Source organism: Schistocerca cancellata, chromosome 3, assembly GCF_023864275.1.
Source record: "Schistocerca cancellata isolate TAMUIC-IGC-003103 chromosome 3, iqSchCanc2.1, whole genome shotgun sequence".
NCBI classification, from domain to species: domain Eukaryota; kingdom Metazoa; phylum Arthropoda; class Insecta; order Orthoptera; family Acrididae; genus Schistocerca; species Schistocerca cancellata.
Window position 1 is genome coordinate 532,791,340 of NC_064628.1, and position 27,572 is coordinate 532,818,911.

General features: G+C 43.9%; 1 protein-coding gene and 1 pseudogene across 1 annotated transcript in view; both read right to left on the reverse strand.

The window, feature by feature from the left end:
- Positions 1-27,572, reverse strand: part of LOC126175366 (uncharacterized) — a 557,388-nt gene that overhangs the window by 311,068 nt on the left and 218,748 nt on the right. The window contains exon 2 of the mRNA XM_049922132.1: positions 27,050-27,218. Within this exon, the coding sequence (XP_049778089.1) occupies positions 27,050-27,218 (169 nt within the window). The remainder of the gene's footprint in view (positions 1-27,049; positions 27,219-27,572) is intronic.
- LOC126177865 (5S ribosomal RNA) lies at positions 25,859-25,976 on the reverse strand (annotated as a pseudogene).

The following is a 27,572-nucleotide window of genomic DNA, read 5'->3' on the forward strand; positions in this document are numbered from 1 at the left end:
CCCTTGTATGACAATGAAAAGTGAAAGACAAGCACTTCAGACGAGAAGAGAGTAGAAGCCTTTGAAATGTGGCACTGCAGGAGAATGTGGAAGACTAGGTGGATATATGGTGTAGCTAACGAGGAAGTACTGATTCGAAATGGGGTGAAAAGAAATTTTTGGCCTATCTCGACTAGACGAGGGAATCTGTTGGCAGGCAGCGTTCTGAGACATCAAGGAATCTTGAATACAGTATTGTGGAAAGTTTTAGTATTATCCATTACGGATTTGAGGTAACGATTGTTACGTTTTTTTTTTACAGTAATAATTAGTAGCAAGCGACCACAATTTTTGTCCTACACACAATCCAACAATGCGTTCGAGAGACTGTGCTCTGATCATCAAGTTTTAAAACTTAGCAGATGAAGTTAAAACGCCAGAAAGTGTACCATACAATTGAGGAGTTCATAATTGAAAATGGAATAAAACACATTTGAGTGTGTGTCCTCGTCTTAGTTGAACATTAACGACTTCTTTCAATGGCACACTCATCTCTCACCGCACACTGCACCAGGCCGCGTCCCCCTGTTCTACTGTGGCTTCCAAATGTGTCAAGTTTACGCTTATGCAGAGCTCAGGGTGTGGTTGTGAATTGGCGTGTACACGTCATTGCAGCGTGGACGCAGCTACTGGCTCAATCAAAGTGTTGTTTCTTTCGTCGCCTACATTTTCCTCGTTTCTTAAGTGTACGATCGTCAGCTTATAGCTACTTCATGAAAGAGGTATTGCAACAAAGGCTTTAAAAAATCTTATTCCGTTGTCATAACCTTGCGCATTCAGAATACTGTCATGTTTTTTCCTCACGAACGGCTATCTCCAATTCTTCCAGCTAGTCTAGTTTACTCCATTTCTTTTCTTAATGTAAAATCTCCAAGTCTTTTAATTCCCTTAAGGGGGTGGCCTGCTTCGTATACATCATTCACAATTTCTGATTTATCATAATTACCAAGTTTGAATGCATCACGATGTTCCATGCATCTGACTTTCTTCCGGCTTGTCCGACAAACTTTGCAACTTACGCAGTAATGGCACTGACATATCATCAGTTCTCAACAACCGCCGGAGCTCTGGGCAAGCATCAACTTGACGCTCTGAGTCTACAGCACACAATAGGACGCGCCCTGGTGCAGTGTGCGGTATGAGGTGCGATGGCCACTGACAGAAGTCGATTGTAATGTAAGACGAGAGGAGAGGGGCGAATGTATTCTTATTCGATCTTAATTTGTGAATGGCGCATTTGTGGTGGTAGCCTTTTTAGTGTTGCAACTTCATGAGCTAAGTTTAACAACCATGGTCACCCTAAGAGCACTGCTGACTAGTGAACAGAACAAAAATTACTGTTGAATGCTACGTATTATTAATGTAACTGGAGGAAGTGTTGCGGATAAAACTTTCAGAGAAAGATTAAGAGGCGAATGTAGTAAGCAGGTTGAAATGGCTGTAGGTTCGCCGGCCAGCATGGCCGAGCGGTACTAGGCGCTTCAGTCTGGAACTGCGCGACCGCTACGGTCGCAGGTTCGAATCGTGCTTCGGGCATGGATGTGTGTGATGCCTGTAGGTTAGTTAGGTTTAAGTAGTTCTAAGTTCTAGGGGACTGATGACCTCCGATGTTAAAGTCCCATAGTGCTCAGAGCCATTTGAACCATTTTTTTTTTTTTTTCCCTGTAGGTTCGGAGATGAAGAAACGCAGATTAGCGCGGAAAGCTACGTTCAGACTGAGGACCACCACAACAACGACGAGGACAGTTAGCAACAAGAACAGTGACTGGGTGTTTTTCTTACCATACAGCAGCTGTCAAGTTTACGCCGTTAGCGGACTAATAGTGGAATCGTATGCGGCCAGTTCGCTTGTATGGCGAGCAGGGCTCCCGTAAGGAGAACACGCCGGCCGAGCGGCGCCGCTGAACGAATCACGAACATCGATCGGCTGTGCCTCCACCGCCGCCGCTGCCGCCGCCCGTTTCGGCGGCTCCAGCGCCACATTCCGCCGCTACCTGCCGTCTACTACCTGGGCGTAGAGTGGCCGGCCATTCCTCCAGCAGAATGCGACTGGAAATCGCTGGCATTCCTCGGCAGCACGGCGCTGGTATTCCTCCGTCTGCCGCGTGTCCACTTACCGTGGTGTCCTTGTGACGTCAGTCTGCCATCTGCGGGCACGTGTACAGCTACTGCCCGCATAGTTTTGACAGAAAAGAAAGATACTGGAATTCTTCTCGGCGGTTTCAGTGAACAGGAACGACAAGTCTTGCAAACAATAAAAGGCTCCGGCATTTTTAAACGAGCCATTCTTTTTAACTGGCTCAGATACACAATGGTATGCTGTTAGGGATGAATCTTCAAGATCTGGCCACACTTCAAAAAAATCCTTCAAATGACTCTGAGCACTATGGGACTTAACATCTATGGTCATCAGTCCCCTAGAACTTAGAACTACTTAAACCTAACTAACCCAAGGACAGCACACAACACCCAGCCATCACGAGGCAAAGAAAATTCCTGACCCCGCCGGGAATCGAACCCGGGAACCCGGGCATGGGAAGCGAGAACGCTACCGCACGACCACGAGATGCGGGCGGCCACACTTCGGCTACTTGCCAAGGTGTTAACAGGTTGGACTCACGAGATGCAGTTATCTGGCCCCTGTAGAAGAATTCGCCGTGGTAGATGGGAATCTTTAGCTCCGGAGCAGTACTTCCCGTGTTGAAGGAGTTCACCGGGCAAAATACAGGGTGTCCACAATCAGACTCCAACATTTTAATATCCTATATCTTTCTCATTTCAGATGGTGGACCTGTGAATCCTGAAAGGGCAGACAGGGCAACTCAACAGGTTTGTGGTGTGCAGATTTGATACGCCAAGTGGCCGTAGTGGAGCTGCAGTCAATTGTTTTAGCAAAATGGAGGATATGAAGAAGCGTGCACATGTTGTCTGGTGGTATGCAGAGACAAAATCGGCGATCCAAGTGCAAAGAAACTTTCGTCGAGTTTACAACAAAGCGCCCCCGTCGTTCAAGACTATAAAGAAGTCGTGTGATCAGTTTTTGGTTACTGGGAGTGTTGCGAAAGGGCATGGTGGTGGTATGCATGGGATCAGCGAACATCATGTGGAACAAGTGCGGCGGTCATTCAAACGAAGTCCACAGAAGTCAGTGCGACAGGCAGCACGAGAACTTCGTATGAAACGTTCAACAGCGCACGAAGTGCATTATCAGCGATTACGTTTGTACGCATATAAAGTGCAGGTTGTGCAAGAAATCAAGCCTGATGATCGACCAAAGCGAGAAGAATTTGCATGTGTCATGTTAGACCGCATTGCCGCGGACGAGACATTTTTATCACGCGTGATGTTTACTGACGAGGCAACCTTTCACGTGTCAGGGGCTGTCAATCGTCACAATGTGCGCATCTGGGGGTTCGAAAATCCACATGCACCTAGGGAACACATGCGCGACAGTCCGGAAAGTTAATGTGTGGTGTGGTTTGATGATAAATGGCACTGTTGAGCCGTTTTTCTTTCAAGAGCATGGACATGTTGAATGTGACGTTTCAACAGGACGGTGCACCATCCCATTGAAGCCTTGATGTCCGAAAATTTTTAAATGACACATTCCCGCAACGATGGATTGGCCGTGGAGGTCAAATTCCTTGGCCGCCACGTTCGCCCGACATAACCCCCCTTGATTTTTTCTTGTGGGGTTATGTGAAAGACCGGGTATACGCAACACCAGTAAAGGACCTGCAGTACTTGAAACGCGCATAAGAAATGTCATCAACTCTGTCACAGAACAGATGCTCCGCAACACATGGCACGAAATCGATTATAGACTTGATATTCTTCGCGCTACCCGTGGCGCCCATGTTCAAGTGTACTGAACCGTCCACCTGTGTATGAAAACTTGATGAGCTGCTGTATGATTTTCCTGTATTTGTTCGTCAATAAATTGTCTTTCCTCTCAGATTTTATAAGTTCAAATGTTGGAGTCTCATTGTGGACACCCTGTACTGGCTACCCCCGTAAGTGACCCAAGATCTGAAACCGGTTGCAAATCTTCGTTAACCTGTGTCTCTAAAAATTTTTTGTATGTCAGGTTGGCGGATGTAATACCCAATAATGAATTGTGAGAGATAAGCAGTCTATCAGCAAATAAAGGACTGGAAATTAGGTGGATTGGTCAAATGGTTCAAATGGCTCTAAGCACTATGGGTCCTAACATCTGAGGTCATCAGTCCCCTAGACTTAGAACTACTGAAACCTAACTAACCTAAGGACATCACACACATCCATGCCCGAGGCAGGATTCGAACCTGCGACCGTAGCAGCAATGCGGTTCTGGACTGAAGCGCCTAGAACCGCTCGATCACAACGGCCGGCGTGGATTGTTCACAAAATACGTGAACAACATGGAGCTGTTGAAAAGCCATCACTGGACTGCAATCCAGAAGGAATACACAGACTTAGCCGCCCTGAAAATCCTGGGGAAAAAAAAACGGTGGAAGAAAGATCTGAATTTCGGTAAAACACAGAGTGAAGTGAAAAGTTCGGTTGGCAGGAGAACTAACTGGAAGGTCCTTAATGCTGCCTTGTGGTTCGACAGGAACAGCAGGAAATAATTCAATTAAGTCCTTAAATTAATAAACTAGTCGCCTTTGAGAGCTGTAAATAACGCAGATGTAACAGGTGGCTACGAGATTCTCGACCGCTGTCTTAACGTCCAAAAAGGGGAAGGCCTCAGACAGGGCAACGGATTCGAATCATAGCTGACAGGTGACATCTGTACCACCTAGAATGAAGGAAGGACGCAGAAGATATGTTGAACTGCTGTCATCCGGTTTTAGAGAAAACTAGCATTACAGTATTTGAGGCAATCGGCTCAAAATTGACGGTATCGATAGGAAATTGAAAACTGGGCGTTTTTCACCATCACCACCATGGGGCCATATTTTTCCCAAAAATCCAGGAAAGAACTTTTAACGGCCGCTTAGTTACCAGTATGCCTAACGGTCTTTAGAGGAAGTGGCACTTGCAGAGCGACCATGCAAACTAGCTGTGGAGCGGAGGGCTCATGTTCGATTCCCAGATTTACTGGGTGTGTTTTTCATATGCCTATCGAAATTAATGGTAACTGCGAGGTTAATAAGGTAAATAAAAAGTTCGGGAGAATAGCAATTAATTAATTATTTGAAACAACTCAAATTAATGAAGAATTAAAAGTTTAATCCTGCGGGAAATGCTGATCCTAGTTCGTCACGATAGTCTACGGACGTCTGTACAGGAGCACCAAATACGAGGCGCATTCAAGTTCTAAGGCCTCCGAGTTTTTTTTCTAATTAACTACTCACCCGAAATCGATGAAACTGGCGTTACTTCTCGACGTAATCGCCCTGCAGACGTACACATGTTTCACAACGCTGACGCCATGATTCCATGGCAGTGACGAAGGCTTCTTTAGGAATCTGTTTTGACCACTGGAAAATCGCTGAGGCAATAGCAGCACGGCTGGTGAATGTGCGGCCACGGAGAGAGTCTTTCATTGTTGGAAAAAGCCAAAAGTCACTAGGAGCCAGGTCAGGTGAGTAGGGAGCACGAGGAATCACTTCAAAGTTGTTATCACTAAGAAACTGTTGCGTAACGTTAGCTCGATGTGCGGGTGCGTTGTCTTGGTGAAACAGAACACGCACAGCCCTTCCCGGACGTTTTTGTTGCAGTGCAGGAAGGAATTTGTTCTTCAAAACATGTTCGTAGGATGCACCTGTTACCGTAGTGCCCTTTGGAACGCAATGGGTAAGGATTACGCCCTCGCTGTCCCAGAACATGGACACCATCATTTTTTCAGCACTGGCGGTTACCCGAAATTTTTTTGGTGGCGGTGAATCTGTGCGCTTCTATTGAGCTGACTGGCGCTTTGATTCTGGATAGAAAAATGGCATCCACGTCTCATCCATTGTCACAACCGACGAAAAGAAAGTCCCATTCGTGCTGTCGTTGCGCGTCAACATTGCTTGGCAACATGCCACACAGGCAGCTATGTGGTCGTCCGTCAGCATTCGTGGCACCCACGTGGATGACACTTTTCGCATTTTCAGGTAGTCATGCAGGATTGTGTGCACAGAACCCACAGAAATGCCAACTCTGGAGGCGATCTGTTCAACAGTCATTCGGCGATCCCCCAAAACAATTCTCTCCACTTTCTCGATCATGTCGTCAGACCGGCTTGTGCGAGCCCGAGGTTGTTTCGGTTTGTTGTCACACGATGTTCTGCCTTCATTAAACTGTCGCACCCATGAACGTACTTTCAACACATCCGTAACTCCATCACCACATATCTCCTTCAACTGTCGATGAATTTCAAGTGGTTTCACACAACGCAAATTCAGAAAACGAATGATTGCAAGCTGTTCAAGTAAGGAAAACGTCGCCATTTTAAGTATTTAAAACAGTTCTCATTCTCGCCGCTGGCGGTAAAATTCCATCTGCCGTACGGTGCTGCCATCTCTGGGACGTATTGACACTGAACGCGGCCTCATTTTAAAACAATGCGCATGTTTCTATCTCTTTTCAGTCCGGAGAAAAAAAAATCGGAGGCCTTAGAACTTGAATGCACCTCATATGTCGGTTGTGTGAGAGACGTCGCTTTGCTGATGGTGTAACAGAGAAGCCAGGTCCTTCAATAAACGTTTACAATGAAAGCTGCTGAGTAGTAAGTCCCCTAATTTGCCCAAGGATTCCTGCTACGGCCGCAAGTGATAGTTCGCGCGCGCCACCGAAGTTCCGAGGCACGTACGGAAGCAACGTTTCAGGTCGTTGTAAAAATACCCTAATCGACAGCGACCAGACACGAGTGTCACTCCTTACCAACGACGATCGATATCAAACTTTACAGAATTCGCTGCTGATTGAATGCAGCTCCATCTGAAACTGCTTCCAAACAGACATTGCGAAGGGAACTGCATTCAAAGGACTTTTGCAAAGAGATACCTCACACGAAAGTCCATTGTTTACAGCAGTGACTGCCGAAGTGGTATACATCGACTGAAACCTATTATGGGTTCATGTCACCGAAAATGGAATGGGCTGAATCACATAAAAATGAAGGTACACGAGAGTGAACCCCATTTAGGCAGGTCGCATCCAAAATTCCGGACTGATTTTCTCACAGACCCGAAGCTACCTCCCCATGTTGCCGTTTGTCTCCTCGGCTAAGAGAGGGTGGAGCATTTACTTATTCTCTCTCTCCTGCTCGCAACATTCAGTGAGCTTATTAATTTTCTGCGTAAAGTAGTACCCTCCACCCTTCTCCCAAGAGTGGAAAGAGTATCTGGCGCTGCCCGTGATGGTCCAAAAACCACTCCGTCCCTCATCAAGAGATGTACCTATCTGCTACGCAACAACACGGGTCAACAATCACTTCGCAATAGCTACAAACAATGATTCTGTGCTACATATCAGTCTGGCATTGGTAGGATACAAAACATGAGCGGGCCGAAAATGACAGTCTTCTACCCACTTCTGCCTATCCAGAACTATAAGTCCTTCTCCATCTCTTTGTTAACATCCGAAGTGAGTCAGTGTCATTGTTTGGGAATGCCGGAGAATAGTTAGCAAACAATTTTTTTATAATATTTTTGATAGTTTTTCAATCTCCATACCTCGTGGAATTTGCTAATTTTCTAAAAAAAGAGGAAGAAAAGCCCGAATAGAAATCACAGACAGGAGGTTTCAGCTTAAACGTAATTAAATTGAAGCCAAATACTGGAAATTTGGTAATGAAGCGTCAGGCTCGTCCCTAAAATTACAAGCATTTATGGATTAATTTTGCTGTATTTGCATTTTGTGTCGTCTATAGTATGCAATGTACAGAACTTTGTATTTGTTTAAAAGTTTTTCACTTTACACTGCTACTGTTACATCTACTAAACGGAGTAGCTCTGTATCAGCTGTGAAAACATATTTTAAGTTGATGAATTCCTGAGATTTAATAATATATACAAGGGGTCTACCGAAAACAGAAAAAAATTGGCACGAAGTCTACCAGGAAAAAAGATTGGTAAACTCTGGTTTACAGCGACAAACAAAGCTGTCCGTCTTCAGTGGGCCAAATAGCAGAGAAAGTGGACAGTAGCTGACTGAAGGTGTGTAGTGCGGTTCGACGAGTAGTGATTGTCTCTTTTAAAACCATGCGACATGTCGAGGGCAACGGTCGACCCAGTGATGCGTGTAGCAGTTCACCGTGTGTGGAGGGCGCAGTTTGGGAGAGGGTGGTTCTGTGACATTCTGCGGGTGATTTTCGTACCACGGCTTGGGCCCAGACACTGAGGTGACCGTGAACATGAACATGAACTAGGATGTCTATTTGAACGCTCTCGGTAACCAAGTGTTGCCGTTTCTTCTATGGATACGCTAGTCTTTGAAGAAAAGAGCTGTCTTCACAAAGCTGCAGGCACACATTTGTGACAAGACTAACCCTCCGGCATCCTTTATTATCTCGACCGGCCCCTCTAAATTACCCGATCTCAACCCAACAGAAATAGGTGATTATGACAGGCAGCGGGTGAAACGTGGAAGTCAGTATCTCTGCGGTCTGATAGATCTACGGTATCTAATCAGCATACCTGAAAAATAAATAAATAAATAAATAAAACCACTGGAGAGCCTCCTTATTGAACTGACGTTATTAAGGGTAGAATTGATGTCACACACTATTAGCGTGATGTGTTCCTCGAAGAGATGCGACTAATTTTTTTTGTCCACAGTGCTTACAACGCAAGATTAAACTTTACCTATCTGGTAACAAAACAAGCCTCCGGCAAACCCGAGGACTGTTAGCCATCAGTTAAGCTCTCCAGGGTCACGCAGGACTGAAGTCTTGAATACAGCACAGGCATTTCCACCCACAGTACCGTATCAGTAATAAGCCTCAGTTTGAATAGAAGCTAAATCCTTTGCCTTACTCATTCCCCCGCGGGATTATTGTAAGAACACAATGAGAGAGTCTCGGCCGAACTCTTAAACAAGTAGAGATACTACTGCGAGTTGAAAATGAGTTTGTCCGGCAACAGTGCTGGGATGGGGTAAATAGTTCCAAGCTTTTGCGTACAGAGGCGGGATTCTAATCTTATAAGTCGCATGTATTAAAAGTAACTCGAATTCAGGACATGCGAACCAAAAGGTAGAGACGCCGACAACTAGACTCAGGGTGGGAAGAGGGGCGAAGGCAATTAACTGCTCTTGGAAACTGCCAAATAATGCATTAGGATAACATGATCTGGGACTTAGTCAGGGGGCAAATGGGAACCCTCAATATAACTAGCCATCGTCTCTACATGAGCGGTTTACCAAGCAATTTTGACCAGTATAACGAACGCCATTCTGTTGTTACGAGGGCAGTTCAATAAGTAATGCAACACATTTTTTTTCTGAAACAGAGGTTGTTTTATTCAGCATTGAAATACACCAGGTTATTCCCCAATCTTTTAGCTACACAACACTATTTTTCAACGTAATCTCCATTCAATGCTACGGCCTTACGCCACCTTGAAATGAGGGCCTGTATGCCTGCACGGTACCATTCCACTGGTCGATGTCGGAGCCAACGTCGTACTGCATCAATAACTTCATCATCCGCGTAGTGCCTCGCATGGATTGCGTCCATCATTGGGCCAAACATATGGAAATCCGACGGTGCGAGATCGGGGCTGTAGGGTGCATGAGGAAGAATGGTCCAATGAAGTTTTGTGAGCTCCTCTCGGGTGCGAAGACTTGTGTGAGGTCTTGCGTTGTCATGGAGAAGGAGAAGTTCGTTCATATTTTTGTGCCTACGAACACGCTGAAGTCGTTTCTTCAATTTCTGAAGAGTAGCACAATACACTTCAGAGTTGATCGTTTGACCATGGGGAAGGACATCGAACAGAATAACCCCTTCAGCGTCCCAGAAGACTGTAACCATGACTTTACCGCTGAGGGTATGGCTTTAAACTTTTTCTTGGTAGGGGAGTGGGTGTGGCGCCACTCCATTGATTGCCGTTTTGTTTCAGGTTCGAAGTGATGAACCCATGTTTCATCGCCTGTAACAATCTTTGACAAGAAATTGTCACCCTCAGCCACATGACGAGCAAGCAATTCCACACAGATGGTTCTCCTTTGCTCTTTATGGTGTTCGGTTAGACAACGAGGGACCCAGCGGGAACAAACCTTTGAATATCCCAACTGGTGAACAATTGTGACAGCACTACCAACAGAGATGTCAAGTTGAGCACTGAGTTGTTTGATGGTGATCCGTCGATCATCTCGAACGAGTGTGTTCGCACGCTCCGCCATTGCAGGAGTCACAGCTGTGCACGGCCGGCCCGCACGCGGGAGATCAGACAGTCTTGCTTGACCTTGCGGCGATGATCACACACGCTTTGCCCAACGACTCACCGTGATTTTGTCCACTGCCAGATCACCGTAGACATTCTGCAAGCGCCTATGAATATCTGAGGTGCCCTGGTTTTCCGCCAAAAGAAACTCGATCACTGCCCGTTGTTTGCAACGCACATCCGTTACAGACGCCATTTTAACAGCTCCGTACAGCGCTGCCATCTGTCGGAAGTCAATGAAACTATACGAGACGAAGCGGGAATGTTTGAAAATATTCCACAAGAAATTTTCGGTTTTTTCAACCAAAATTGGCCGAGAAAAAAAATGTGTTGCATTACTTATTGAACTGCCCTCGTACTATCTGTTATGGAACATTAACTACGTATAACAGCAGTGGCAGACGATCTCCGTATAAGCGCTATTAAATTAAATAAATAACGGAATACGAGGTTTATTGAACTTGTTTTGCAACGCTTTCCTTACAATCTGTTACAGACTGCATTTATCGCTGACGCCAAGTGGGTTGCGTACAGCTTTCCAATGGGCTAATACAATTTATTTTCTTATTATATGTCACCTGAAAGTATTTCCATAATTCTTTTTAAATCCTGATATGTCTTTAGAAAAGTTCACTAGTGGTACTGGTGATTTCATGATTATTTCTTGCCAGTTGTATGAGTGAGAGTTAGTTTATATGAAACAAGAGACTTAAGTTTAGCAGTAAAACATAATGCCCTACACATATAAGATTAAAATGACTACTTATTATTACTTAATTCCGTTCAGAAGTTAAAAACCTTAATAACACGTATTGGTGCTACATAAATAACTCTAAATGAACAAATGTAGCCCAGCATAACGTGATTGTGACTATGAACTTCCGATGACTATCTAGTTCTACAGCAAGGCATCAAAATGGTAATCCCTGAGAAATCTAAGGGAGTCAGTGCTTTTTATTATATGTATTACTTCTCAGCACATGTGGGAATTCTGGCTTGAGCTTCATAGTTCTGTGGGGTTCGTGATTCCTGAATAGCTACAAAGTCTAACGTGAAATTCTTACGTGCTCCAGGTGGACGAACGAAACGTAACAAAAACCTACATCCATGCATAAGGACAAAAAAAAAAAAAACACGTCATAGCGTGGCAGCCACACTGTCACACATGGCCGATCCGTCGTATGCAATACATCAGATTGCATAGGAATCCGAAGCGATCAGCGATCGATCGCTTTGATCTGAGGTCTATGATCTACCGAGATATCGACCGACTTAGCGACTGACTGCTGCGATCTGACGTCCGTGTCTGTGGCCCCTTACGGAACGGGTTTGAAACTGTACGCCGGACCCAATCTCTAAGCCGATCGCGTATCTTTCAGGGTTAGTGCTCTTTCAGACTGATCTCACCAACCAAGACTATCGTCAGCGTTCGTGGATTCACTTCCGCCAGCGTCTCTCTCCCACTTTCCTGACGTCACAGAAGCTCTCCTGCTTATCCTGCTGGAAAGCAACCTAAATTTTTCAGTGCAGATGTATGGAGTTACAGTCAACACCCTTACATAATACAACATGTCTACGAACTCTTGTCTTATCATCATTGTCTTGTAATGGGCATATAAAGATGCTACAATTGTCTTTACACTTGATACTGTAACGTTTTTTATAAATATTTATTATTTTGCGTAATGTTTGTTTTACGGAAAGTTGCTGTGTAATGCGTTATTGATTAAATGGTATGCTTAATCAGTTTTACTGTAATCAAAAGAAAAATTAAATAACTTAATCTGGAAAACCAGTATGCAATGCCTACAAGGAAATCAATCCCTCTGAAGTTTATTCAGTCTCGTGAGTACAGAGTTCTACGGCCCTGTGCAATAAACTGATAAAATTCCCTATGCAAATAAACAATGAAATACATTTTCCTTAGCTCTTCAGTCGCAACGTGTATAATCTTGGTATTCTGTTCTCTCCACATTAGGCATACAAAATATTCAATCTTAGCGAAGTGCAACGCCGTTCGTAAAACAGCTTCATACAAATAATGTCAGTAGATTTGTTGATAAATTAATAACCTTGCAAATATTCAGTGATTGGAACTGTTAGAAACATTAATACCTTTCTGATTCTGGCACATTAATATTTTTCTGACTGAGTGAAAAATCATTTCTTTAAAAAAATACTCATTGGATTTAAACACGACACGGAAGATGATGAGGTACTGATAACGGGATATGCCGAGACGAAATGCTTCAGTTACAAAATTGTATTCAGAGTTTCTCCTTCACAAAATCTAATATGAAACATTTTACATTAACTTCAAAATCAGTTAACTTCTCAATCGTTCTACATTTCTCACTTACTGACGTAATTAAACACATTTGGATTGTTACATGGCGAAAAGTCTATCATCATGTAACAAAATCTGTTCCAAAATTTTACTAGTCTGTATCAGGATTACAAAACGCACAAAATATTACAAATTGGGTATACCTAATCAACCTATATAATATACCTGATGGCAAATACTTGGTTCCTACACTGAAGGGTCAGTACTGTAAAATTAGCAAGGTCTACATTGCGTTGCTGCATACTTAAAACTAAATATACAAAATTTCATTACATTACAAAACTGTATTATGCAGTGTCCACATACCAACAGCTGAATTCTCACAGCTAGCCACTAGCTTTAATTTTTACACCCTACCTTCAACAGAGTCCCTACTTACGATCGATTGTGTCACTCAGGCAACATCTTTGGTTCAGTGGTGTCAAAGAGACAATCTCTTCTACATGTGAGAACCATTCTATGTCATTTGTCATGAAATATATTACAAAATCGGGCTCCACGTGCAAGTGGACCGCTCACAATACTTCTCCGCGATGTATAACACACCCATGGACAGGTCCCACAGTGTATATAGCCCAGTTCCTTGTAAAAGAAGAATACTTAATTACTTGAAGATGTTCATGTACAGGAATTCACACAGAGGACTAAATTACCGTAAATCACTTTTATTAAAATTCCCAATACGACTATGGCCGTTAGGAAAAGCCATTTGCGATCAAATTTTGTGTGGTCTACGCGGATGCGGAATGAGACGTTTACCTCCGGGACTTCGCGTTGATGTCATGTGGAAAGGGTAACCTTAGGAATAAAGACGTAACAGGTGTAGATGAGTGCAGCCACCACGTAGTACTGGCGCTGTGGACTGTTTTCAGTCGTTGAGGCACACTTCTAGATTAGACACCACACTCCACCTCACACGCTCCCTTTCCCGCTGGGAACATTCGCACATTTCACTGACTCGTTTCGTACATCGGCGCAGCACTGCGCCGCCGTGTTAGGTAACAGCAAGCTCTGACCTCCATTACCATGAATTGAAGCTTGCAGAGTACTGGCTTGTTATACATTCCTTAGCATCGCGAGATACGGCTTTAACAGATGACGGACTGGAGACCACGCTCGCCTGGGTCGACGCTACGACATTTACATGAGAGCTATGGACACGGTGGGAAATTCTGCGGTTTACATGGTGTGTCGCCACTTGCAGCGAATCCCTAGAAACCTTATGACTAATTGGAGACATGCGCGGAAACACGGACTAACACTCAAATTTGAAAGCTTAGAGGTAAGTGTTGTCACCTATTTCTCGGTACGGGAACTAGCAAAATTGACACTGGTCTCACCCCTACATATCACTTAGGCCTGAGACCAATATCAATTTTGATAGTTCCGCGTACCCAGCAACAATGGCAACACTTGTATCTAAGGTTAATAATCAAAGCTGGTCTTGGAAATTGTTCTAACAAAAATATGCGAATCATTTAATAAACTTAACTAGCAGACGATGCCGTGTTGCGAGCGTCTACGTCCTTGAAAATAAAGGCTAGCGTAACGCGAACAGTTAAAGGTAGCAGACATTTTATACCAGGTGGTTATAATTAAAGTACGCCTACTCACAGATATCTAGTATTGGCTGTTCTTATCTTGTGGCAGCGAATCGTGGTAGGTATTGTAATGCTTTCTTGCAGAACCGATGTAGACTAGGAAAAAATTAGTTCCAGTTTTGGCCACCAAGTGTAAATCTGGCGCTGTTAATGCAAGAAAGACGTACAGAAATTTTTCCGTAAGTGATGGATTAGGAACTGGACGTGGGCAGGGAAGGTCAAACAGGTGAGAAAGGCGATATTTTGATTTTGTTATTAACCGCGGCTTACATTGTTTGTTCAGTTATAGGCATGGGAGACGTCGACGAGATGCTGCATCCATAAAACGATGTGACAGCTCGCAGCAATTCCAGTGCAATCTGAGCAACATATTCCTGTACACTGGCCTTCAGATTGGGCAGAGACCGAACGTGTCCGTGCTGAACTAGTTGTTTTAGATATCCCTAATGTCAATAACAACATGGATTCCGATCCTGTGATCTTGCAGGCCATGCATCTGGAAAATTTCTTGAGATAACACGTTCGTTGAAGTTTGCATTAAGCAGATCTTTCAATGGGTAAGTGACATAAGATGTTGCCCCATCTTGCAGAAAAATAGATATGTCCACACAGTTGCGCTCTTGCAAAGCAGGAATCACATGCTGTACAAGGTGGTCTCCACAACATGAAGACGCCACGGTACACCTGACAGGCCCTCTGGGTGTATTCTCTTGAAAGAAGAACGCACCGAAAATAAATGTGCTGTCATACAATTGAAGTGCAACGGCTCAACTTACACAAAACGCAGTTTAACAGTACCTCAAATCCCACAATTCGGTGTATTCACTACAAGCTGTAGTGTAGAATGTGCCTGATCACTCCATAGAATATTGCCCGGCCCTATGTCAAACTTCAATCCGTGCCAGAAGCGGAAGAGCAAATTCAGAAGATTGCTGTGGATCATGAGGTTTCAGTTGCTTCTCCGTCTGGATCTTGTACCGGTAAGAGTGTAAAACAGACAGCAAAACTTTCCGTTCTGTTTACTATGGGCTGGACAATTCTTGTTGCACTGCACAATCACTATCCTGACAGTTGGTGCGATGTCAGTTACAGCAACAACAACCTCGTCAGTAACTTTCACAATGATTGGAAGCCTTCCTCTTCCAGGTGCCACACTAAGCCCACCCATGTAATTGAATTTCACTGTTATCTTCCATACGCCATTTAATGACATCAGGCTCGTCCTCACGCCTTTCAATCGGTAATATTAAAAAATGGTTCAAATGGCTCTGAGCACTATGCGACTCAACTTCTGAGGTCATCAGTCGCCTAGAACTTACAAGGGAACCTCCCCATCGCACCCCCTCAGATTTAGTTATAAGTTGGCACAGTGAATAGGTCTTGAAAAACTGAATCCAGATCAATCGAGAAAACAGGAAGAAGTTGTGTGGAACTATGAAAAAATAAGCAAAATATACGAACTGAGTAGTCAATTAGCAACATATGCAACATCAAGGAGAATGTGAGCTATAGAGCGCCGTGGTCCCGTGGTTAGTGTGAGCGGCTGCGGAATGAAAGGTCAGTGGTTCAAGTCGTCCATCGACTGAAAACTTTAATTTTTTATTTTCCGACAATTATTATCTGTCCGTACGTCCGTCCGATGCGAGGTAACTGCGCCGTAGTATGGGGACGCCACACCTAAACAAACATCGAAACACACGACGTCAGTCGACTACAGCGCACGGAAGAGAGAGTATTCCTGCTAACGAGGCTCCCTGGCTGGCAGTTGACTGTTCGCTACTTTGGACGAGAGTGCATTAAATACGTGAGATGTATTCCGTGGGCAATATGAATCCAGCAAATATAGCTCGCGACTTCAATAACAATCGCACGGTTTTGCGGTGCGGTCGCAAAACACAGGCGTTAAACTTATTACAGTGAACAGAGACGTCAGTGAACGAACGGACAGATCAAAACTTTGCGAAAATAAATGAAGTAAAATTTTCAGCTGAGGGAAGACTTGAACCAAGGACCTCTCATTCCACAGCGGCGCACGCTAACCACGGGACCACGGCGCTCTTACACTCTCTGTCTCATTGATGTTGCCTATCTTGCACATGGACTACTCAGTTTGTATATTTTGCTTACTTTTTTCATAGTTCCACACAACTTCTTGTTTTCTCGATTGATCTGTGTTCAGCTTTTCAAGGCCTATCCACTGTGCCAACTTATAACTAAATCTGAGGGGGGTGCGATGGGGAGGTTCCCTTGTTAGAACTAATTAAACCTAACTAACCTAAGGACATCACACACATCCATGCCCGAGGCAGGATTCGAACCTGCGACCGTAGCGGTCATGCGGTTCCAGACTGAAGCGCCTTTAACCGCACGGCCACACCGGCCGGCTCAATCGGTAATATTCTCTCAATGCAGTTCTGTAATAGCTACCATTCATATAAAACCGTTTTACTAACAGCGCACTCTCTCTTCTTGGTAACCACACTGTTCACTCGTATTATGACTTGTCAAATGGCAGCGTGTAAGTCATTCCGTCATAGGAATGGTGTATGGCGCCGGATTTGCACAGGGCGGCCAAAATTGGAAGTAATTTGTTTTTCAGCGTAAATCGGTTCCGCTTTAACGCATTAACATATCTGTCAAGTTTCGTTACCACACCTAAATAACAGCCCACACTAGACCTTCGTGAGCAGCTGCACTTTAATGATGTCCACCCGGTATGTAATTGGACTTGGAATGGTTGAACTTTATTGACGGGTTCAATGAAGATGCACTTTGCACACAACACTGAAAGCAAAGAAATGAGTATCTGTCTGAAGTCAAACACTGCCTTTCGATTTCTATCGAAATTGCTACTCCTATCAGACGCTGCTCCGAAAGTCTTCTCAGAGCAAATGAGTAATACTTCTTGTGTTAGATCAGGAACACAGAATTGCGTAAGAGGTAGTTTACAAATGATACTCATTACCAAAAATGACTTCTTATCAATATTAAAGTCAGCATTAAACGCTCATGATCATGATTATGGTGTCAGGCCTGTTGCGTATATCATCTTTCATCGCCAAAATTGGCAGCAAGAGGTATCCGCATATTAGCGGCTAGAATTCGAGTGACCCCTACCGATTCAGTACTAGGGAGACGAGAAGGCAAGAACATGTGGACGAGTTTTAGTGATATTGAGGATAAGAATGTCAGTGGCACGAAGACGATAGCTAATCCACCTAATTTAGTTCATTGCAAGCAGAAACAGGAATTTCAAATCGCATTTCTAAAAGTCAAATTAGTTTGACAAAAATACAGTTTAATGTTTAAAATTCATCTATAATCGTAAGAAAGGGGATTAGCAGAAGGTAATTCCCAAGAATGATTGTCTATCGAAGTCGCGGGGTCCAAACGATACATATCGAACGTGCGGCCGTAAATCGATCATGCAAATCGGGTGGTGGGTGTCGCGAGTATGTTTACAGTGCTCATTGCAGCAACGACAAAAGAAGAGCGTTACAAAAATACTTTTAATTGCAAAGGAGACGACTGACCTTTCCCGTCGTCGTGTTGTCATATGAAAATCCATTACGGTTCTCTGGATGGATGATTTGGGTCAAATCATGTATTCTTCCTCATACTCGTTCGTTTTCCGCACCGTCCGCAATGAAACTGTAGCGGTATTTCAGCATCGAAACTGTTCTTAGGAAGTTTTACACACTTCGCACCACCACAGTCTACACAGTCCCTTCTTTCCTCGTCCGGTAGTACTCCATATTTGCGTTGAAAAGTCGAACAATTTTCTACCGTGGATAAACATGGAATCAGATTTTTCCGTGTGAGAGAATCCGCCGAAGAAACGTCAAGAACACCAGACATCCCACTCACTAACGACATAAATCGTCTGGGGTTCCCTAGCAACTCACAAACAATTCGCGGAGGTATGTAATCTAGAGCAACTAACGGAACGACGGAAAACAGATAAAAATGACGATCACAAATAATTGATCACAACACTCGCAAACGGAGTCGCATGATCGCTTTACGATCACACATTCGATCTGTATGGTTTGGACCCCGCGACTTCGATAGGCTTTCATTCTTGGAACTTACTGACGATCCTATTCCATCCGTCTTCTTTGACGTACGATGTCATTTCTGCAATAAACTGCACAGTTTACACAAGTTACAAAGACTGCAACAGATAACATTTAATAATAGGCCGCTTACCTCATTTGCATCGTAACCTCATGACGTCACACAGAACGTCACTGTTCAAAGCCGACGAGTGGCATCGGAACGTGCGCTTGATCTTTAGAAAGCCTTAGAAAGATGTGTTTGTTCTTGTGTTACGCGCATAGAAAACTTGTGTTTGGAAACACTATAGCCACACACTCTAGTTCTCGAATAATGTCTATACGATCACTTGGCGTTGTAACTTTGAAGGAGAACGGGCATCTGCCTCAGACAAGCCAGAAGATAAACAGCCTGGATGAATGGTTTGCAAAATCAGATTCCGAGTATCGTGAATGTAGATCCTGTGCCAAACACCTCCGTCTTCACTGAATGTATCTTACATACCTGTGAGAATTGATGTCCTGCACCCGCAGAAATGCGCAGTCGATCTGACGCTTCCGTTTAAGGTGTCATCGGTTGGGGAACTGAAATGTTTGTTGATGTCTCACCTTCTAATTGCTACCACTACGCCATGTTCTTACTGCATCTCACGTTTTTCTTAAGATTTTGCTGACTGAGATAGGTACACTCATGTTGCTCGCCAATCGCCTCGCGTCAAACTGCTGCTAAGCAACAGCATCTGCGGAGACCACTGTATTGTTGAAAACAGCGTCGCATCGCGAAATGTTGTTTACTCTGAGTGGCTATGTGGGAAATTATCACGGCAAAATGAAGGAACCTATCCGTCGATAACAGTAGGGGCGTAACTAGCCTGGGAAGACTGCAGCTGTGTCCTTTAACATAACGCGCCATTGGAACTAAAAAAAAAAAGTAGAACAGGAAAAATTAAAATGGGGAAGGAAAAGCGGAAAAGCGGAAAATTTAGGAAAGCGATCAGTCAACTAAAGTCTTTCCCTACGAAAAAATGAACGATTGCCTCAGTAATAATTCAAACGTAAAGATACGCCACCGTAACCCAGGGCGTGGATGAATCTGAATTACGATCCGAACATTAGTTAACTGAATATATACAACGATAGGAGCTAGTTGTGACGAAGAGTTTGGCTCAAGCCTATGTCGAACCTTCCTTCAAAAATGGCATATACAATTATGTGCAAAAATAATGAAATCACAATTTTAAATTTAGTCTTCAAAGGCACTGTGGAGGTTAAGAGGCTAATAAAAAAACTGTCCGGAATTTTGAAACATCTGACAACTTCATAAAAAGTTTTCCTTACAGCACGCGACGACGGTAAGATCATAAAATTTGTTCCATAAGTACTTTCAAGGGAACGCTGATGACACAAAATCCACTTAGAAATACTTTATTCGGAAGAGTAAGAAATGTAACGAAGTGTAGAAATGGGTTCTGAAAACAATCTTTCGCTTTCAGATTCGATATTAACCACTAAAAATAATAGATGTACCAACTGCGGCCTTGAAGTCTGAGAGATGGACCTTGTAACTACATGTGACTGCTTAGGAAGAGCGGTTCCAGAAACGCAGGTGGAAAATAGGGTTTCGCTACCCGCCGACGGGGCGGTCATTAAAAACGGAGCGCAAACTCGTGTACAGGAAGGATGGGCGAGGAAAGTTCTTTTAGAACGAACGATCTCGGCATTTGCCGCAAGCTTTTTCTGGAAGTAAATCACGGAAAACTCCCGTCTGCATGGAGGGGCTGGAATTTGAATCTGCGTCCTCCAGAGTATGAGTCCAGTATCTGCAATACCACTGCCAGATATCGCTCGGTTACTCTTAGAAAAAGCCAGTGTCAGAGGATCATGCGACTAACTCCTTGAGGAGCATGTGAACATCTGTGGAAGTTGGGCAATTGAGAGTAAATTGCCTAAAAAATAAGAAGCAGTTGAAAGACACTTCGAATAGCTTTGCGAGAATAAGTGGCTAACAGAGACCCTGACGGGGCTTAGAGTAAAACTTTTTTATCCTGTGATTTATAATAGTTTTCACAACTAAATAAATTATTTCGAGGAATGAAGTATGTTACATACGCAGTATTTGGCTCGCCTTGCCCACAATATTTTCTGTATGATGGTTCCTGTTTAAACTGTCCATAAATTTAATCGTTCAGTATTTGATCGACAACATTGAAATTTGTAGGATGCAACATGTTACCATAACTGAATGGAATTTTTTTACTACTCAAATGGAGGACGTCATAGCTTTTAATGTTTAGGGTCAAGTGACACTTTTCGCGCCGTACATACAGCCTGTCTAAATAATTTTGTAATTAGTTTTAACCTTCTTATGATTTCTCTAGACAGTAAACGACAGCATCATGTACATTTAAAAATCTAAGAGAACTGCTCGGACTTTCTCCGAAGTCGTTTGTATGTATTAATAATGGAAGAAGGCGCATAACACTTCATTGGCAGCCTTCAGATACGATTTCCGTTTTACCGGACGGATCCCTATCATTTACTACGACCTTTCTGAGAGGGAGTCCTTAATCTAAAAACGTAGCAGAAAGCATACTCCATAGGCCTGAAATTTGATTAGAAGCCGCTTGTGGGGAAATGTGTGAGAAATGTTTTGGACTTCTACAAAAATGGACTTAAATTGTAATCCCCTGTGGATACACTGTGGTGGTTGCATGTCAATAGAGCGATTTCTTCGCTGTATTTTATACTATTTCAACATGATGCGTGTGCCAAACTACTACTACAAATCGATGTCAAGGATATGATCTAACATGTAGCGCGTTAATATTTCCTTCCTTGTGTATTAGTGTGATCTCTGCTACTTCCCAGTCCTTAGGTGATGACCTGTCGTCGAGTAAGCAGATGCACTGTATACGGTTGCCAACGTGGAGCTGTTTCATCAGTATAATCAAAGAGGAATCTAATTTGAATACCGTCTGGACCAGAAGACTCACCTTTATTAACTGATTCAAGGTGCTAAGCACAGAGGATATCTATTTCCAAACTGCTCATGTTGGCAGCTTTTCTTGATTCGAATTCTGGGATAAATTGCATGTTCTTTGATGAAAATATTTCAGAAGACCTTTTTAGTAAATCGGCTTAAGTGGCGCTGTCGTTGGTAACATTACCACTGCTGCTATCATATAGCGAAGGTACGGACTGTGAATTGCCGCTGATGCACTACAGACATAGCCAGAACCATTGATTATCTGCAGGATTTCGAGGCAAAGTTTCGCTGTGGAAACAAGTAGAGGAATGTCACACTGAAGTGCGCACTAAGCTTCGAGGATCCGTAAACCGTGACTAATTTTGGAAATTGCATTCTTTCAAATATGGCTTCCATTTTTAGTTGTTCTGTATTAGTGTCTTGATCTGTTTTGTGTATCACAAGGGATCTATTCGGTGTCTTTGTTTAATAACTTGGCTTACGTTTCGCAACTGATAACTTCATTAGGCAAGGGATCGCATACTGCTTTGTCCCGTAGCATTTTGTTGCGATCGGATTGAAGGCGGCCGCCGCCTCCCCCCCCCCCCCCCCGTCCCGTCCCTCCGTAAAGCTTCTATAATTGTAGCTATTACAGTATCCACATACTATTACTAAAACCGGTGGCATAGTACGTAAGTTATATTGACGTGTGCAAAGAGTCTTATTTTATTAAACGGCTCTGTTCTATCAATAAACGTTCCTAAGGGTGTTTCCTAACCCCATAAATGCTACGCTGAGCGGCCAGAACTCGTGGGAAGGCGCTGGGACACGAGACGATGGTCGGATGCTGAAGTTTGCTCACAGTCCTGGCAGAAAGGCGTTTCTGATGTTCCACATTCAAATCGTTCCTACACTGCGGGAGTTACAGTTGTGTGGGACTGGCGGGCACACGGGAGAGCGCTACCTTGTTGCGGTGATGACAGACGCCTCGCCCTACGACTCGCCATGCTTTTGTTCACTGTCGTGTCTCCGTAGCTATTCTCCACGCGCCTCTGAATATCTGCGATGCTCTGGTTTTCCACCGAAAACGAGAGCGCTCTGCTTGGAATGCAACTCCGATTTTTATGGCTACGTATAGCGCCGACGTCTACCTAACTTTCACTAAACAATATGAGCTGAAGTGGGAATACTCAGTGTCCCACAACAAATTCAGAATTTTTTCAACCGAAACTGACCAAGGAAAAAAATGAGTTGCTTTACTTGTTGAACGCCCCTCGTAGCTCTGAGGATGGAGATGACTTCCGTCCACTAGTACTCGTGCTCGTCCTATGCCGCAGTTTACGCTCTGCGATTTACCAAAGCCGCCTTGGACGCCGTTGACCTTGGAAACCTGAGTCGTTCTACGTCTACATGTGGATAACTACTCTGCAATTCACAGTTGAGTGCCTGTAGCGGGAGGGCGGGGGGGTCATCGAACCACCTCGAAACTATTTCGCTACCGTTGCACTCTCTAACAGCGCGCCGAGGAAACGAGCACTTGAATTTTTCCGGGTGAGATCTGATTCATTGTATTACGATGATTATTTCTTCCTGAGGAGGAGGAGGAGGAAGAGGAAGAGAAAGAGGGTGACAAATTTCGTAAGAAGATCCTGTCACAAAGAACAATGTCTCTGTCTTAATCCATCATGATGAAGGCCGCTTCAGGCGAGTGATAAATATTAATTTATAAATGATGAAGACCAATTATACAGCTGAAGCGATCTTTTTCATCATGACATGAATCTACAGCGGTAGGTGCCTACAATTGAAAATTTCTTTTAATGATTTCCATCCCAATTCGAGTATGATCTCTATTTAGTAGACCTGTTCCTCCTGCCACGTGTTCAGCCAATAAATCGCAGCCTTTGGTTCGTTTACTCGCAACATAATTTATGTGGTCATTCGCATGTAAGTTATTCATAATCATAATCCCTAATACTTAGTTGAATTCCCAGTCTTCAGATTTGTCCGATTTAGGGCGTAACCGAAATTTAGCGGATTCCTTTTAGTACTCATTTGTATGATCCCATACTTTTGATCACTTAGGGTCAATTGACGGTGTTCGCGCTATACGGGTACACTGTCTAAATCATTTTACAACTATGATACTCTGGTAACTTTACTGCACGGTAAATGACAACACCATCTGCAAACAATCTAAGAGGGCTGCTCAGACTGTCTCCTAAATCGTTTATATGGATCAGAAGCAGTAGAGATCCTGCAACGCTTTCTTGGCAAACGCCAGATATTACTTCTGTTCTGCTCTATGACTTTCCGTCAGTTACTATGAGCTGCAACCTTTCTGGCAGGAAATCACGAATCCAGTCGCACAACTGAGAAGATAATCCCGAAGCAATCAATATGATTAGAAGGCGCTTGTGAGGAACGGTATCAAAAGCCTTTTGAAAATCTAGAAACACAGAATTAATTTGAGATCCGCTGTCTATAGCATTCGTTAGTTCGTAGTAATTAAGAGGTAGCTGATTTTCACAAAAACGATATTTCCTGAATAATTGGCGACTGTGCCAAGAGAGAGTTTTCCTGGAGGTAATTCATAATATTGGAACACAGTATATGTTCCAAAGTCCTACCGGAAATCGACATCAGTGACATGGTTCTGCAATTCATCTAATTACACCTACTTCCTTTCTTGAGTATTGATGTGATCGGTGCTAGTTTCCAGTCTTTAGGTACGGATCCCTCGTCGAGCGTGCTTTTGTCTATTATGGTAAAGTATCTAACTGGTATACAACCTGGACCAGAGGATTTGCCTTTATTAAGTGATTTAAGCTGCTTTCCTAAATTGAGGATATCTACTTCCAAATTGCTCATCTTGGCGCCAGTTATTGATTCGAATTCTGGAATATGTGCGTAATCTTTTATGGTAAAGAAATTTCGGAAAACTGTTTAGTAACCCCGCTTAAGTGTCATGTGCTCAGCAACGTTACTATTGCTATTGCGCAATAACTGTTTCGATTCGGTCTTACCTCTGGTGGACTTTCCTGCCGCATTTCCAGAGTGTTTCGTTGTGGAAACTATTAAAATCATCTCGCATTGAACTTACCGGTAAGTTTGAAGCTCCACTCAAACCTCGGTAATCTTTGAAATGTTGTGTTCTCTTAAATTTGGAATGCTTTTTTCCTTGTTTCTGGAACAGTGTTCCTACGTGTTTTGTGCACAATGAGGTGTTTGAGTACCGTCTCTTATTAATTTATTTGGTAACCTTGAGGTTTGCCGATAACATTGTAATTCTGTCAGAGACAGCAAAGGACCTGGAAGAGCAGTTGAACGGAATGGACAGTGTCTTGAAAGGAGGATATAAGATGACCATCAACAAAAGCAAAACGAGGATAATGGAATGTAGTCGAATTAAGTCGGGTGATACTGAGGGAATTAGATTAGGAAATGAGACACTTAAGGTAGTAAAGGATTTTTGCTATTTGGGGAGCAAAATAACTGATGATGGTCGAAGTAGAGAGGATATAAAATGTAGACTGGCAATGGCAAGGAAAGCGTTTCTGAAGAAGAGAAATTTATTAACATCGAGTATAGATTTAAGTGTCAGGAAGTCATTTCTGAAAGTATTTGTATGGAGTGTAGCCATGTATGGGAGTGAAACATGGACGGTAAATAGTTTGGACAAGAAGAGAATAGAAGCTTTAGAAATGTGGTGCTACAGAAGAATGCTGAAGATTAGATGGGTAGATCACATAACTAATGAGGAAGTATTGAATAGGATTGGGGAGAAGAGGAGTTTGTGGCACAACTTGACCAGAAGAAGGGATCGGTTGGTAGGACATGTTCTGAGGCATCAAGGGATCACCAATTTAGTATTGGAGGGCAGCGTGGAGGGTAAAAATCGTAGGGGGAGACCAAGAGATGAATACACTAAGCAGATTCAGAAGGATGTAGGTTGCAGTAGATACTGGGAGATGAAGAAGCTTGCACAGGATAGAGTAGCATGGAGAGCTGCATCAAACCAGTCTCAGGACTGAAGACCACAACAACAACAACGTGTCTCTCAATTGGCGTCTATAGTATTTTTTTGGATTCGGTCCACATCTGGTGTACGCTTACATAGTCAGATTGGAAGGAGGGGAGACTGTCTCAGGACGGTGCTAAAAGAATTTTTATCAGCGTTTTTAAAAAGATTTATTTTGCGATCAAGCTATCGTATGAACAGGTGATGTCAGTGAAAGAATGACAAATATCTACGTTGTATGTCCATTTTCTCACTAAAAACTAAACTAAACTCCTCCCGAACAGCCCATTAAGGCTCAACGGTACTGACCGGCCGCCGTGTCATCCTCACCCACAGGCGTCACTGGATGCGGATATGGAGGGGCCTGTGGTCAGTACACCGCTCCCCCGGCCTCACGCGTTTCCGAGACCGGAGCCGCTACTTTTAAATCAAGTAGCTCTTCAGTTTGCCTCACAAGGGGTGAGTGCACCCCGCTTTCCAACAGCGCTCGGCAGACCGGATGGTCACCCATCCAAGTGCTAGCCCAGCCCTACAGCGCTTAACTTCGGTGATCTGACGGGAACCTGTGTTACTACTGCGGCAAGGCCGTTGACTTATAGTTTGTCACTGCAGTACCGAAATAGAAATAGTCGCATAAACAATGGATCAACCAAAGCTAAACTAATTGGACGATGTGCCACCAGAAGGAACTCCCATAAAAAAAAAGAGTAAAATTCGCAGTAAAAATGTAACTTGACGGAAAATGACGCTTACTGTGAAACTGACAATGTAAAACAAAGAATGTGGAAATTCTGTCAGTCCCCTGTCAAACTGCTCATAGATATTAAGTAAATACAGTTATTTTTTCTTACATCCGCATATTTGTTGAAGCAATGAAACTTTGGTAAGTATTAGTAAAAGTTCGGTCCCTACACTCGACCCAGTCGCTGCAGAGTGTGCTCTCTCTCGAGTTATTTGTACCTCAGGGGCAGTGGCCAGGAACCACCCCTCCAAGGACGGCTAACGGGACACTCGCCAAGGCGAGATGGAGACCAGTTGTGAAAGTCCTTTCGGTCGGGCGGCTGTCTTAGGTCAGGGTCCATGCGCCTCGTATGCTAAAGGGTGAATAAGTATCTTTTCTTTGGGTGGTTTAATAGTCAGTAATAAGTGCTACGTTGTAATTCATTGCAATCCCATTGGATCCGAACCATTAAGCAGTCCTTCAAATTACAGGTCCTCCTGTAAAATTTACGATTCAAATTGCTATCTGTGGACGGTAATATTAAGTACACTTCGCTTCTTGTCCTTTAGTCTTTTTATTGTGCGACAACCAGATAGCGGTTCCTGCCTTCATCTCAAGCACGCTTTCTAATAGGATTTTTGCTTCATTTGTCTCCTCCACCAAATTTAAAGGTCCTCCAAGTAATTACATGTACCTGGTTATGAAGAGTTCTCCTTACACCTGTGGTGCACTGAGGCTGCGGTGTCATACTTTGTAGTGAATAGATACCTACGGGAATGCAGCAAGAGCACAGGTCGGCAGACGACTATCAATTTCGCCGACCGCCCCTTTTGGGACAACAGGGTAGACTCGTCCAGTGCTCCCGGCAGTAAAGCGTTTCTGCGCCGGAGCCACGTTATTTTGCGCTAACACAGTAACAGTTGCAGACGCTGTGTGAAGACTCACCAGCGTACGCTGAGGAGACGTTGTAGTCCTCGGGCTCGCCCGTGGCCGGCATGACGTCATTGTCGCTGTCGCTGTCGCGCCAGTCCCTCCAGCAGAGCGCCGGGGCGGCCAGCAGCAGCGGCCACACCAGGAACAGCCACAGCGGGCGCGCGCCCTCTCCGTGTCCCATCTGCAACCACATAAACACCACCACGCAGGTCAACCAGCGCAATCGGGTTCTAGCGTCACGGTTTCCGAGGTGTGGCTGCAAAATCTACATCTACTTCTACATATTACGCGCAATGTATGTCGGCGGCAACAGAATCGTTCTGCAGTCAGCTCCAAATACCGCTTCTCGAAATTTTCTCAGCAATGTTCCTCGAGAAGAGCGTCGCCTTCCCTCCGAGGATTCCCGAAGCATCTCCGCAATAACTGCATGTTGTTCGAACTTAGCAGCAACAAATTTAGGAACTGCCTCTAAATTGCTTCGATGTCTTCCTTTAATCCGACCCGGTACAGATCCCAGGCACTCGATCAAAACTCA